General features: G+C 43.3%; 1 protein-coding gene across 3 annotated transcripts in view; it reads right to left on the bottom strand.

Moving 5' to 3' along the window:
- Positions 1–954: 954 nt before the first annotated feature.
- LOC110536416 (uncharacterized) overlaps positions 955–11,562 on the bottom strand; it is a 55,369-nt gene continuing 44,761 nt past the window's right edge. For all 3 annotated transcript variants that reach the window (XM_090191199.1, XM_090191200.1, XM_090191201.1), the window contains one exon: positions 955–11,407. In XM_090191199.1, the coding sequence (XP_090047325.1) occupies positions 3,923–11,407 (7,485 nt within the window). In that variant the 3' untranslated portion in view covers positions 955–3,922. The remainder of the gene's footprint in view (positions 11,408–11,562) is intronic.

Here is an 11,562-nt window from a genome sequence, read left to right as displayed (position 1 = left end):
TGCTCTATCCAGCCAGAGCAGCAATATCAAAGTACAGCCACCCTTCTCTTTACACAGACAGACAAACCAGCCAGTTGAGTTATTTAGAGCACGGGTCACGATCCAGAGGAGGACAAAGCTAGTGATCATTAGAAGTCTTCTCTGTATCATTCCAGGTCGTCCAAACCAGGGTAGCATTAAAAAAAAATGAGGGCTCGCTGTTCGGTCCAAAACAGATTCACAAATCATGGGAATTTATTGCCCATGAAGAAGTTGTCTCCCTCTGAGGCATGTGTCGCTAGGCAACAGTTGCCTTGGCAACCCGGCTCCCTCCTTGGCTAAAGCCAGTGTGAGACACATGCTAACAAACATTTGTGCCATGAAAGTAAATACTGCACATTGACCCACAAAAAGTATTTGCTAGATTCCTGATAGTGTGTTAGACAAAGCAAGGAAAGTGAACTTCAAAACGTGATGTAGTTTTATTGGAATTTGTTGGTAAGTATTGTATCTGCTAGCTTCTGACATGACTTACTGCATCGATAAAGAAAGCAGTTGACGGATTGCTAAAACAGCTTTCCCATTGATTACTTATTGGAAGTGATGTCATAATGGGGCCTTTAGAATGCTGAAAAAATCCCATGAAAGTGAATGAAGATTGACAAAAAAAAACCAAAAAGCTTAACAGTTTAAAACGTATAAAAGATGTAAAAAAATATATAAAAAAGTTATGTAAGAAACTCAATCCACACCAGTCTACACATTCGTAAATTTGAACAGCATTTCTAGATGAAACGGTGTAAGAGGAGTAGCATTCAAAACATTAACAATAAGAAGTATGTTTAGTATTTAAAAGTGGGGACTCTTGCTTTGCAAGCCCCATTAATTATGAAAGTCGTTTTTTGTTGTTGGAGCACGTGCTCCCTGAAAGGTCTGTACATGGCCTTGTAACACGGCCAGAAAGGAAATATAAAAATAGGTAAAACAGTGAAAATCTTTATTTTCTACCAAAGATCATAACAAATCACATTGTCAGAGGAGAAGTTACATAAGTCCATTCCACATAATGCAAGGAGAGGTTTGTCATAACATACAACATTGCTAAATTAAAATGTTTGTGAGCAAGACAGGCTACTGCTGGCTATAGCTGGCTTGTGCCTTTGTGGGGCACTGAGACACATAACAAAAGCGTTGAAAGTCTGAAACAAGGTATATCATATTATTATAATAACACACACAAACGAAAACTCATAGTTTCTATCTATTTTCACATCTCTCACGACATCTCTCACAGTTTAACATCACAGCTCAGTTTATAGATTTTATTATAAACTTTATTTGAAACTTTGAAACTTTATTTTACAAACTCTTCTGTATGACCATATTTTTACTGTTATTAAAATGTTTACTTACTGTATATCAAAACCTTAATGGTAAATGTTAACGTACAAGATGTGAGGATATACATACATGTATTGGTATATAAAATTATATTGCGTTAAATCCTTTTTGGGATAGGGGGCAGCATTTTCACTTTTGGATGAATAGCGTGCCCAAACTGAACTGCCTCCTAATCTGTCCCAGATGCTAATATATGCATAGTATTATTAGTATTGGATAGAAAACACTCTGAAGTTTATAAAACTGTTTGAATGATGTCTGTGAGTATAACAGAACTCATATGGCAGGCAAAAACCTGAGAAAAAAATACAAACAAGAAGTGAGAAATCGATTTTCAAAACATTGCCTATAGAAATCACATTGAGATATGGGTGAGGTTGCACTTCCTAGGGCTTCCACTAGATGTCACCGTCTTTAGAAACAGGTTTGAGGATTCTACCTTAAAGGAGTGGTTTGGCAAAGAGCCTCGGTCTCATGACGTGCGCTCCCGACAGAGTTTGCTCTCGTTCCAATGCTTTTCTTCAGACAATGAAATTCTCCAGTTGGAACCTTATTGATGATTTATGTTAAAAACATCCTAAAGATTGATTGCATCATTTGACTTGTTTCTACGGACTGTAACGGAACTTTTCAAGTTTTTGTCTGGAGGAAGTGCTCACGCTTCATGAAGATGGATAACGGGGCTGAACACACTAACAACAAGTGACTAATTTATGGGCTTTATGGAACAAATCAGTAATTTATTGTTGAACTGGGATTCCTGGGAGTGCCTTCTGATGAAGATCAAAGGTAAGTGAATATTTAGTGTTTTTTCTAGCTTCTGTTGACGCCAAAATGGCGGCTATTTCTTTGGCTGGATTGGGCTCTGAGCGCCGTTCTCAGATTATGCTTTTTCCGTAAAGTTTTTTTAAAATCTGACACAGCGGTTGCATAGAGGATGAGTATCTTTAATTCTGTGAATAACACTTGCATCTTTTATCAATGTTTATTATGAGTATTTCTGCAAAATCACCGGATGTTTTGGAATCAAAACATTACTGCACGTAAGGCGCCAATGTAAACTGAGATTTTTGGATATAAATATGCACATTATCGAACAAAACATACATATATTGTGTAACATGATGTCCTATGAGTGTCATCTGATGAACAGCATCAAAAGGTTAGTGATTAATTTGATCTATATTTCTGCTTTTTGTGACTCATATCTTTGGCTGGAAAAATGGCTGTGTGTTTTTTTTGACTTGTCTATGTGCTAACATAATCATATGTTGTGCTTTCGCTGTAAATCATTTTTGAAATCGGACACCATGGGTAGATTAACAAGATGTTTATCTTTCATTTTCTGTATTGGACTTGTTATTGTGTGAAAGTTACATGTTTCAAAAAAGTATTTTGATTTCGCTGCCTTTTCAGAAGAATGTTGTCATGGGTATAAGGTTAATACAGGAAAAAGAAAGGTTAATAACAACATCCTTTTCAAATTACAAACTAAAATGGTAAACCTCGTCGGCTCAGTGAGGTAATATTTTAGTGTGTATTTAGTAATTTTTTTTACACTAAATATGTTCAAAGTGTACAAAATTTTTCAATACACACAAAATGTAACACAATGACACAAAGTGTTGACATTAGATATTTCAAATGAAGAATTATGTCGAATAAAAGGTGATTTTATATCCTGAGTTCTGTTGAAAACATTTGTATAAATGGGTAAAAATGTAAGCATTCCAAATTTCCACAAGAAATGTCACTGACATGTGTAGAAAAAAAATGTAAATAAACATAGCCTGCTTAAAAAAACTATGAATAATCTTATAACAGAGGGGAGCTGTTATATTGTTTTTGTGCATGTCTGAGCAATGTTTTTTTTTTATGTTTTCATATGTATCTGCACTATTGTAGATATCAATATTTCATATTTTCTAAAATATTCCAGATTGAGCATGGAGCCTGGTGGCCAAAAATATTTTCTTAATGACGATTAGTGCTGGTGTGTCCCAATGTAACTACATTTGTTTTTAAAAATATATATATTTATTTACAGGCTTCCTGATTCTTATTCGAGGAGACACCGTTTGGCATTCTGAAAGTTAGGATTATTTTGAGCGAATAAATGTTGTTATAGCCAATCATGGATGTAGTATTTTGAGGGAATAAATGTTGTTTTAGCAGATTATGGATGCAGTATTTTGAGGGAATAAATGTTGTTTTAGCAGAACATGGGATGCAGTATTTTGAGTGAATAAATGTTGTTTTAGACGATTGTGTCCAAACCAAAGCTGAAACGCATTGTGTTACCAGCCACTAAGGTCAACAAAAAACTGCAAAATATATATACAATATGAAAAGATATAAAATAAACTACATATTGACTTTCAGAAAAATTACATAAAAATATTAAGTGATGTATGTTTTTTTTTCTATTTTTATATTTATAGAAACGTACAAATAGATAGAAGAAAACAATCTGGTCTAATATGAAATCTTCACTAAATAGATTCATTTTTTAAAACTGAACCAAAAAAACTTTCTCCACAGTCTAAGTTCTGCTGCGGCGCATGGATCTGCGAACAGGTGTTGGTTCCATGCTTTTTCTCTTCCGGAGGTTTCTCTTTTCCACAGGGCTCTCTTCCTGCTCTTCATCCGATGAAAGCATGCCCACTTCAGGCTCGACCTTCTCAGGTGTAACTATTTTGCTGCGTTTTGTGGATGTACGCTGCTGTGGTGTGGGTGTGGCCATGGGCGTGGCAGTTAACCTCACTCTCAGAACTCTCGATACCACAGGCTGCTTCTCCGTCTCCTTGACAACAGCAACCTCAGGCATCGGGGCCCCTTCCTCCTCTTTTTCTTTTTCCTCCTCCTCTACTACGCTCGCCTCTTCTGCCACTACATTATCCTCCCCTTCTTCCACTGTGGGTTCATTTCCTGTTTCCTCCCCCTCTGCATCCTGTTCCTTATAATCCACAAAAGACTTGCTTCGTAAGGACTTTCGTTTGGGTGTGACTGGTGCAACTGTTTTTGTCCTGCTCCTCATTGCTCTAGTTTCCACAACTGGAGGAACTTCCACAACTTCCTCAAGGCTCTCTGCTACCACTTCCTCTTGGCTTGTTGTTGTTGTGCCCTCTCCCTCTTCCTCAACAGCTTTGTCCTGGACTTTGTCTTCTACTTCCTCTGTTGTTTCTTCTGTTTTCTCTGCCTCTTCCGCTTCCACCGCCAGAGTTTCTCCCTCCTCGTCCTCTGAAGCTTTACCAGCTACATCATCTTGAGTAGCAGAAGTTACTATTGCCTTGTCAGTATTTTTTCCCACATTGGCGGTGTCTCCTTCTTCATTCTCTACTGCTTTATCTGTTTCTTCATCAGCTACCTTTTCTTCTTCCGTTTCAGCAGTGTTCTTTACTTCTTCCTTCCGCTCTGTTTGCTCTGCCACCTCCTCTGGCTGCTGTGCGATGGCTTCTGCCTCTTTCGTCTCTGAAGCAGCACTCTCTGCTGGCTCTTCAATCTTTTCTTCTTCCTCCATCTTATTCTCCTCAACCACCATTTTCTCCTCCACTGCGTTTTCCTCCTCTACATTTTCCTCCTCATTTTCCTCTTCTTCAGGTTCTTTGCGGGCTCGTTTGGATTTGCGTCTTGGTGTGGCAGGGGCAGACCTCCTTCCTCTCCACAGAACATTGGCTTCCACTAATGGTGCCTCATCTTCCTCAGCTGCCACCTCATTTTCCTCCACAGCTTCCGGCACATGCTCAGCCACCTTCTCCTCCTGCTCCTTTTCCTCCACAGCTTCCGGCACATGTTCAGCCACCTCCTCTACTTTTTCTTCCTCCTTCTTCTCATTTTCCTCAGCTTGCTTGCCTCTTGGTGTGAACCTACGTTTTGGAGGATTAACAGGAGTGCTTTTTTTCCCTCGCCTTAGGACCCTTATTTCTACAACAGGAGTCTCTGCTTCTTCCTCAGGTTGTGAGGTCTTCTCTTCCCCAACTGGCTTTTCGACTGCAACACTTTTCATCACTGTTGCCACCTCCTCCACTTTTTCAGCCTCCTCTACCACAGCCCCCGCAGTGGTTGCTTCTTCCACCTTTTCTTCTTCCTCAGTGGTTGCTTCTTCCACAGCTTTTGTTTCCTCTTCCACCTTTTCTTCTGCCTCCAGTTCATTCACTTCCTCCACCTTTTCTTCCTCCACACTCTTCACTGTTGCAGCCGCAGCTTCCTCCACCTTTTCTTCCTCCACACTCTCCACTGTTGCAGCCGCAGCTTCCTCCACCTTTTCTTCCTCCACACTCTCCACTGTTGCAGCCGCAGCTTCCTCCACCTTTTCTTCATCCACACTCTCCACTGTTGCAGCCGCAGCTTCCTCCACCTTTTCTTCCTCCACACTCTCCACTGTTGCAGCCGCAGCTTCCTCCACCTTTTCTTCATCCACACTCTCCACTGTTGCAGCCGCATCGTCTACCTTTTCATTCTCCTCTTTCTCTTCTTCAGGTTCTATGCGGGCTCGTTTGGATTTGCGTCTAGGTGAGGCAGGGGCAGGAGCAAGGACAGATTTCCTTCCTTTCCTTGTAACTCTGGTTTCCACTACTGGTGCTTCTTCATCCTCTGGCTCCTCCATGCTTTCCTCTTCCTGGACTTGTTTGCCTCTTTTTGTGGACTTAAGTTTTGGAGGAGAAACTGGAACACTTTTTCTTCCTCTCCTCGGAACTATTGTTTCTACAACTGGAGCCTCCTCTTCCACCTCAGGTAGTGAGGTCTTCTCTTCTTCCTCAGCAGGTTCCTCAACTGGATTTTCTACCACTTCATCTGCAACACTTTCCACTGCTGTTGCCTCCTCCACTTTTTCTACCTCTTCAACAACCTCTGCTAGTTTTTCTACAGCCATTTCAACAATTGTTTCCTTTTCTGCATTCATCTCTTTCTTCTCTTCCTCACCTTTCTCCTCTTCCTCAGTTGTTTCCTCTTCCACCTTATCCTGTTCAACTGGTTCAGTTTCAGCTGCAGCTTTAGCTTTAGCTTCTTGAACCTTCTCTTTTACCACAATCTGCAGTTCCTTCTCGTCCTCCACATTTTCGTCTTCCACAATTTCTCCTTCCTCCTCCACTGCTTTTACTTCCTCCACTGCTTTTACTTCCTCCACCTTTTCTTCTGCAACACTCTCCTCTTCCACTGGTGCTGTTTCAGCTGCAGCTTCCTTTTCCTCCTCCATAGCTTTTTCTTCCTCCACCTTTTCCTCCATCGCTTCTAGTGCAGGTTCAGCAACTGCCTCCACATCCTCCTCTTCCTCAGGATGCCTGCTGACTCGTGTGGATTTGCGTCTAGATGTAGCAGGGGCAGTTGTAGGGGCAGATCTCCTTCCTCCCCTGAGAACTCTGGCTTCAACTATGGGTGCCTCTTCTTCCTCCTCAGCTGCCTCTTCATCCTCTGGCTCCTCCAGTTTCTCGTCTTTCTCAGGCTGTTTACCTTTTCCTCTCAACTTGCATTTTGGGGGAGAAACTGAAACACTTTTTCTTCCTCTCCTCAGAACTCTTACTTCTACAACTGGAGCTTGTTCTTCCTCATCTACCTCTTCCTCCTCAGGTGGTGAGGTATTCTCTTCTTCCTCAGGGGGTGAGGTCTTCTCTTCTTCCTCAGGGGGTGAGGTCTTCTCTTCTTCCTCAGTAGGTTCCTCAACTGGCTTTAATACCACTTCATCTGCAACACTTTCAACTGCTGTTGACTCCTCCACTTGTTCTGCCTCTTCACCTACATCTGCTAGTTTTTCTACACCCATTTCAACAATTTCTTCCTCTTCTGCTTCCACCTCTTTCTTATCTTCCTCAACTCTTTCCTCTTCCTCAGTTGTTGCTTTTTCCACCTTTTCTTCCTCTGTGGGTTTAGCTTCTTCCTCCACTTTTTCTTCTGCAACACTCTCCTCTTCTACTGGTGCAGTTTCAGCTTCAGCTTTCTTGTCCTCTTCAACCTTTTCCTCTTTTTCAGGTATTGTGTCTTCCACCTTTTCTTCCACAGTAGCAGTTCTCACTTCCTGAGTCGTTTGTCCCTCCACCACCTTTTGTTCAGCAACACTCTCCTCTTCCAACGGTGCAGTTTCAGCTTCTGCTTCGTCCACTGCTTTTTCTTCCTCCAATTTTTCCTCCACAGCATCCCGAACAGGTGCAACCACCTCTGCCATCTTTTGCTCATTTACCAATTCTGCCTCCACCTCCTCAGGCTGTTTGCGGGATCGTGTGGATTTGCGTCCGTGTGTGGCAGGGACAGGAGCAGAACATCTTCCTCTGCCTCCTCTCCTCAGAGCTCTGGTTTCCACTACTGGTTCCTTTTCTTCCACAGCTGGGTCTTTCTCCTCCGCTTGTTTGTCTCTTCTTGTGGACTTGCGCTTTGGAGTCGAAGAAGCTGGAATACTTTTTCTTCCTCTCCTCAAAACTCTTGTTTCTACAACTGGAGCATCCTCTTCCTCCTCTACTGGAGCTTGCTCTTCCTCCTCGGGTGGTGAAGTTTTCTTCTCTTCCCCAACTGGCTTTGCTTCCTCTTTCTCCTCCACTTTTTCTGCCTCTACCACAGAAACTTCCTCAGATAGTTGTTCTACAAGTAGTTCAATAAGTGTTTCCTCTTCCTTTTTTTCCTCTGTGGTTGCTACTTCCTCCTCCATCTTTTCTTCCACACCAATAGTTTCAGCTGCAGCTTCCTCAATATTTTCTTGTTCCACTTTCTCTGCTTCCTTCTCTTCCTCCACTTTTTCCTCTTCTTCAGTTGTTGCTTCTTCATCCACATTTACTTCTGCAACACTCTCCTCCTCCACTTTTGCAGCTTCAGCTTCCTCTACCTTTCCGTCTTCCTCAGTTATGGCTTCCACTGCCACCCTTTCTTCCTCCACACTCTCCACTGTTGCAGCTTCCTCCACCATGTCCTCTTTATCCATCAGTGTGGCTTTATCCTCTGCCCTTACCTCCTCCACTGGTTCAGCCAACTCCTCCTCTCCAGGTTCTTTAGTGGCATGTGGGGATTTGCGTCTAGGTGTGGCAGAAGCAGATTTCCTTCCTCTCCTCAGAACTCTGGCTTCCACTACGGGAGCCTGTTCTTCATCTTCCTCAGCTGCCTCTTTTTCTTCTGGCTCCTCCACATTCTCCTCTTCCTCATGCTGTTTGCCTCTTCTTTTGGACTTGCGTTTTGGAGTCGGGGTAAATGGAACACTTTTTCTTCCTCTCCTCAAGACTCTTGTTTCTACAACTGGAGCCTCCTCTTCATCCTCAGGTGGCGAGATCTCCACTTCCACAGCAGGTTCCTCAACTTCGTCTTCATCAGTTCCTGCCACATCCTTTGGAGCCTCCTTCTTCACCTCCTCTATCTCTGAGGCCACATTTTCAATCCCCACTTGTGGTTGCAAGATTTGTTTCAAGTCCACCAGCACCACAGTGGCTTTCTGAAGCTTGAGTGTCTGTGTTTTAATAGTTTCTGTAATCTCATTTTCTTCCTCTACCTTTTCCTCTTCCTGAATTGTTTCTCCCTCCACCACCTTTTCTTCTGCAACACTCTCGTCTTCCACTGGTACAGTTTCAGCTGCAGCTTCAGTTTCCGCTTCCTTCTCTTCCTCCACCTTTCCCTCCTCCTCAGTTCTTAGTTCCTCTGCCGCCCTTTCTTCCCCCACACACTCCACTGTTGCAGCTGCTGCTGCTTCATCCACTACTTCCAAAGCTTCCTGAATAGGTTCAACCACCGCCTCCATCTTTTCCTCCTCTACCTTTTCTACCTCCAACTCTTCTTCCTTCTTCTCCTCTTCCTCAGGTTTTAAGCAGGCGTGTGTGGATTTGCATGTGGGCGTGGCAGAAGGAGCAAGAGCAGAAAATCTGCCTCCGTTATCGCTCTTCAGAACTATGGTTTCCACTACTGGTGCATCTTCCTCCTCAGCTGGCTCTTCCTCCGCATCTTTCTCTTCTTCATGTTGTTTGCCTCTTCGTGTGTACTTGCGTTTTGGAGGTGTTACTGGAATGCTTTTTCTTCCTCTCCTCAGGACTCTTGTTTCTACAACTGGAGTCTCTTCTCCATCCTCAGGTAGTGAGGTCTTCCCTTCCTCAGCAGGTTCCTCAACAGGCTTTTTTATCACTTCATCCGCAACACTTTCCACTGCTGTTACCAACTCCACGTTTTGTGCCTTTTCAACTACCTCTGCTAGTTTCTCTATAGCCATTTCAACAATTGTTTCCTTTTCTGCTTCAACCTCTTTCTTCTCTTCCTCAACATTTTCCTTTTCCTCAGTTGTTGCTTCCTCATTTTCATTCACTGGTGCAGTTTCTGCTGCAGCTTCCTCAACATCTTCATTTTCCTCAGTTGTTGCTTCAGCCTCTACATTTTCTTTCACTGGTGCAGTTTCTGCTGCAGCTTCCTCAACGTCTTCTTCCACTATCTCTGTTTCCTTCTCTTCCTCCACCTTTTCCTCTTCCAGAGTTGTTCCTTCTTCCTCCACTGCTTTTACTTCTTCCACCTTTTCTTCTGCAACACTCGCCTCTTCCACTATCTCCACTTTCTTCTCTTCCTCCTTTGCTTCTGGTGCAGGTTCAACCGTTGCCTCCACATCCTCCTCTTCCTCAGTTTGTTGGCAGGCTCTTGTGGATTTGCGTCCGTGTGTGGCAGGGGCAGGAGCAGAACATCTTCCTCTGCCTCCTCTCCTCAGAGCTCTGGTTTCCACTACTGGTTCCTTTTCTTCCACAGCTGGGTCTTTCTCCTCCGCTTGTTTGTCTCTTCTTGTGTACTTGCGCTTTGCAGTCGGAGAAGCTGGAATACTTTTTCTTCCTCTCCTCAAAACTCTTGTTTCTACAACTGGAGCATCCTCTTCCTCCTCTACTGGAGCTTGCTCTTCCTCCTCGAGTGAAGTCTTCTTCTCTTCCTCAACTGGCTTTGCTCCCTCTTTCTCCTCCACTTTATCAACCTCTTCTATCCCAGCAACTTTTTCAGCTAGTTTTTCTACAGCTAGTTCAATAACTGTTTCCTCTTTCTTCACTTCTTCCACTTTTTCCTCTTCCTTTTCTTCCACTGTGGTTGTTGCTTCCTCCTCCATATTTTCTTTGACACTAATAGTTTCTGCTGCAGCTTCCTCAATATTTTCTTCTTCCACTCTCTCCGCTTCCTGCTCTTCCTCTTCCTTAGTTGTTGCTTCTTCATCCACATTTTCGTTTGCAACACTCTCCTCCTCCACTGTTGCAGTTTCAGGTGGAGCTTCAGCTTCCTCTTCCTTCTCTTCCCCTACCGTTCCGTCTTCCTCAGTTATGTCTTCTGCTGCCACCCTTTCGTTCTCCACACTCTCCACTGTTGCAGCTTCCTCCACCATATCCTCTTTATCCATCAGTGTGGCATTCTCCTCTGCCCTTTCCTCCTGCACTGGTTTTACTTTCTCCTTTTCTTCCACAGCTTCCAGAAAAGATTCAGCCACCTCCTCCTCTTTAGGTTCTTTAGTGGCATGTGTGGATTTGCGTCTAGGTGTGGCAGGAGCAGAAGCCGATTTCCTTCCTCTCCTCAGAACTCTGGCTTCCACTACTGGTGCCTCTTCTTCTTCTGGCTCCTCCACATTCTCCTCTTCCTCATGCTGTTTGCCTCTTCTTTTGGACTTGTGTTTTGAAGTCAGAGTAAATGGAACACTTTTTCTTCCTCTCCTCAGGACTCTAGGTTCTACAACCGGAGCCTCCTCTTCATCCTCAGGTGGCGAGATCTCCACTTCCACAGCAGGTTCCTCAACTGTTGGCTGCTCCTCTTCCACTGTCTCCTCAGCATCAACAGGTTTTGTGATACGAGTGGATCTTGGTCTGCCTGTTTCTTTGTTGTTCTCTCCTTTGTCTTCATTGGTTCCAGCCACCTCCTTTGGAGCCTCCTCCTCCTCTCTCTCTGAGGCCACATTTTCTACCTCCACTTGTTGCAAGGTTTTCTTCAGGTCCACCAGCAACACAGTGTCTTTCTGAAGCTTGAGTGTCTGTTTTGCAACAGTCTCTCCAATCTCCACTCCAAGCTCAGCCTCTACTGCTGTGTCCGCCGTGGCTGTCTGAACAACGTCCTGTCAATTATTGAAAAAAGAAAAGAGTGTGTCACTTAAGACTCTTTACTCCTGGACACTTGAAAAACAAAGATGAATAGTTTACCAATAGTATGAATCACATACATTAGGGATGTGACAAATTAGCAATTTTGTTTTTACGTTTAAGATAAAAG

This window comes from Oncorhynchus mykiss, chromosome 11 (genome assembly GCF_057628025.1).
Source record: "Oncorhynchus mykiss isolate SJ-2025 chromosome 11, ASM5762802v1, whole genome shotgun sequence".
Lineage (NCBI taxonomy): Eukaryota > Metazoa > Chordata > Actinopteri > Salmoniformes > Salmonidae > Oncorhynchus > Oncorhynchus mykiss.
The sequence above is the reverse complement of the archived record's forward strand: the minus strand, read 5'-3'. Positions and strand labels throughout refer to the sequence as shown.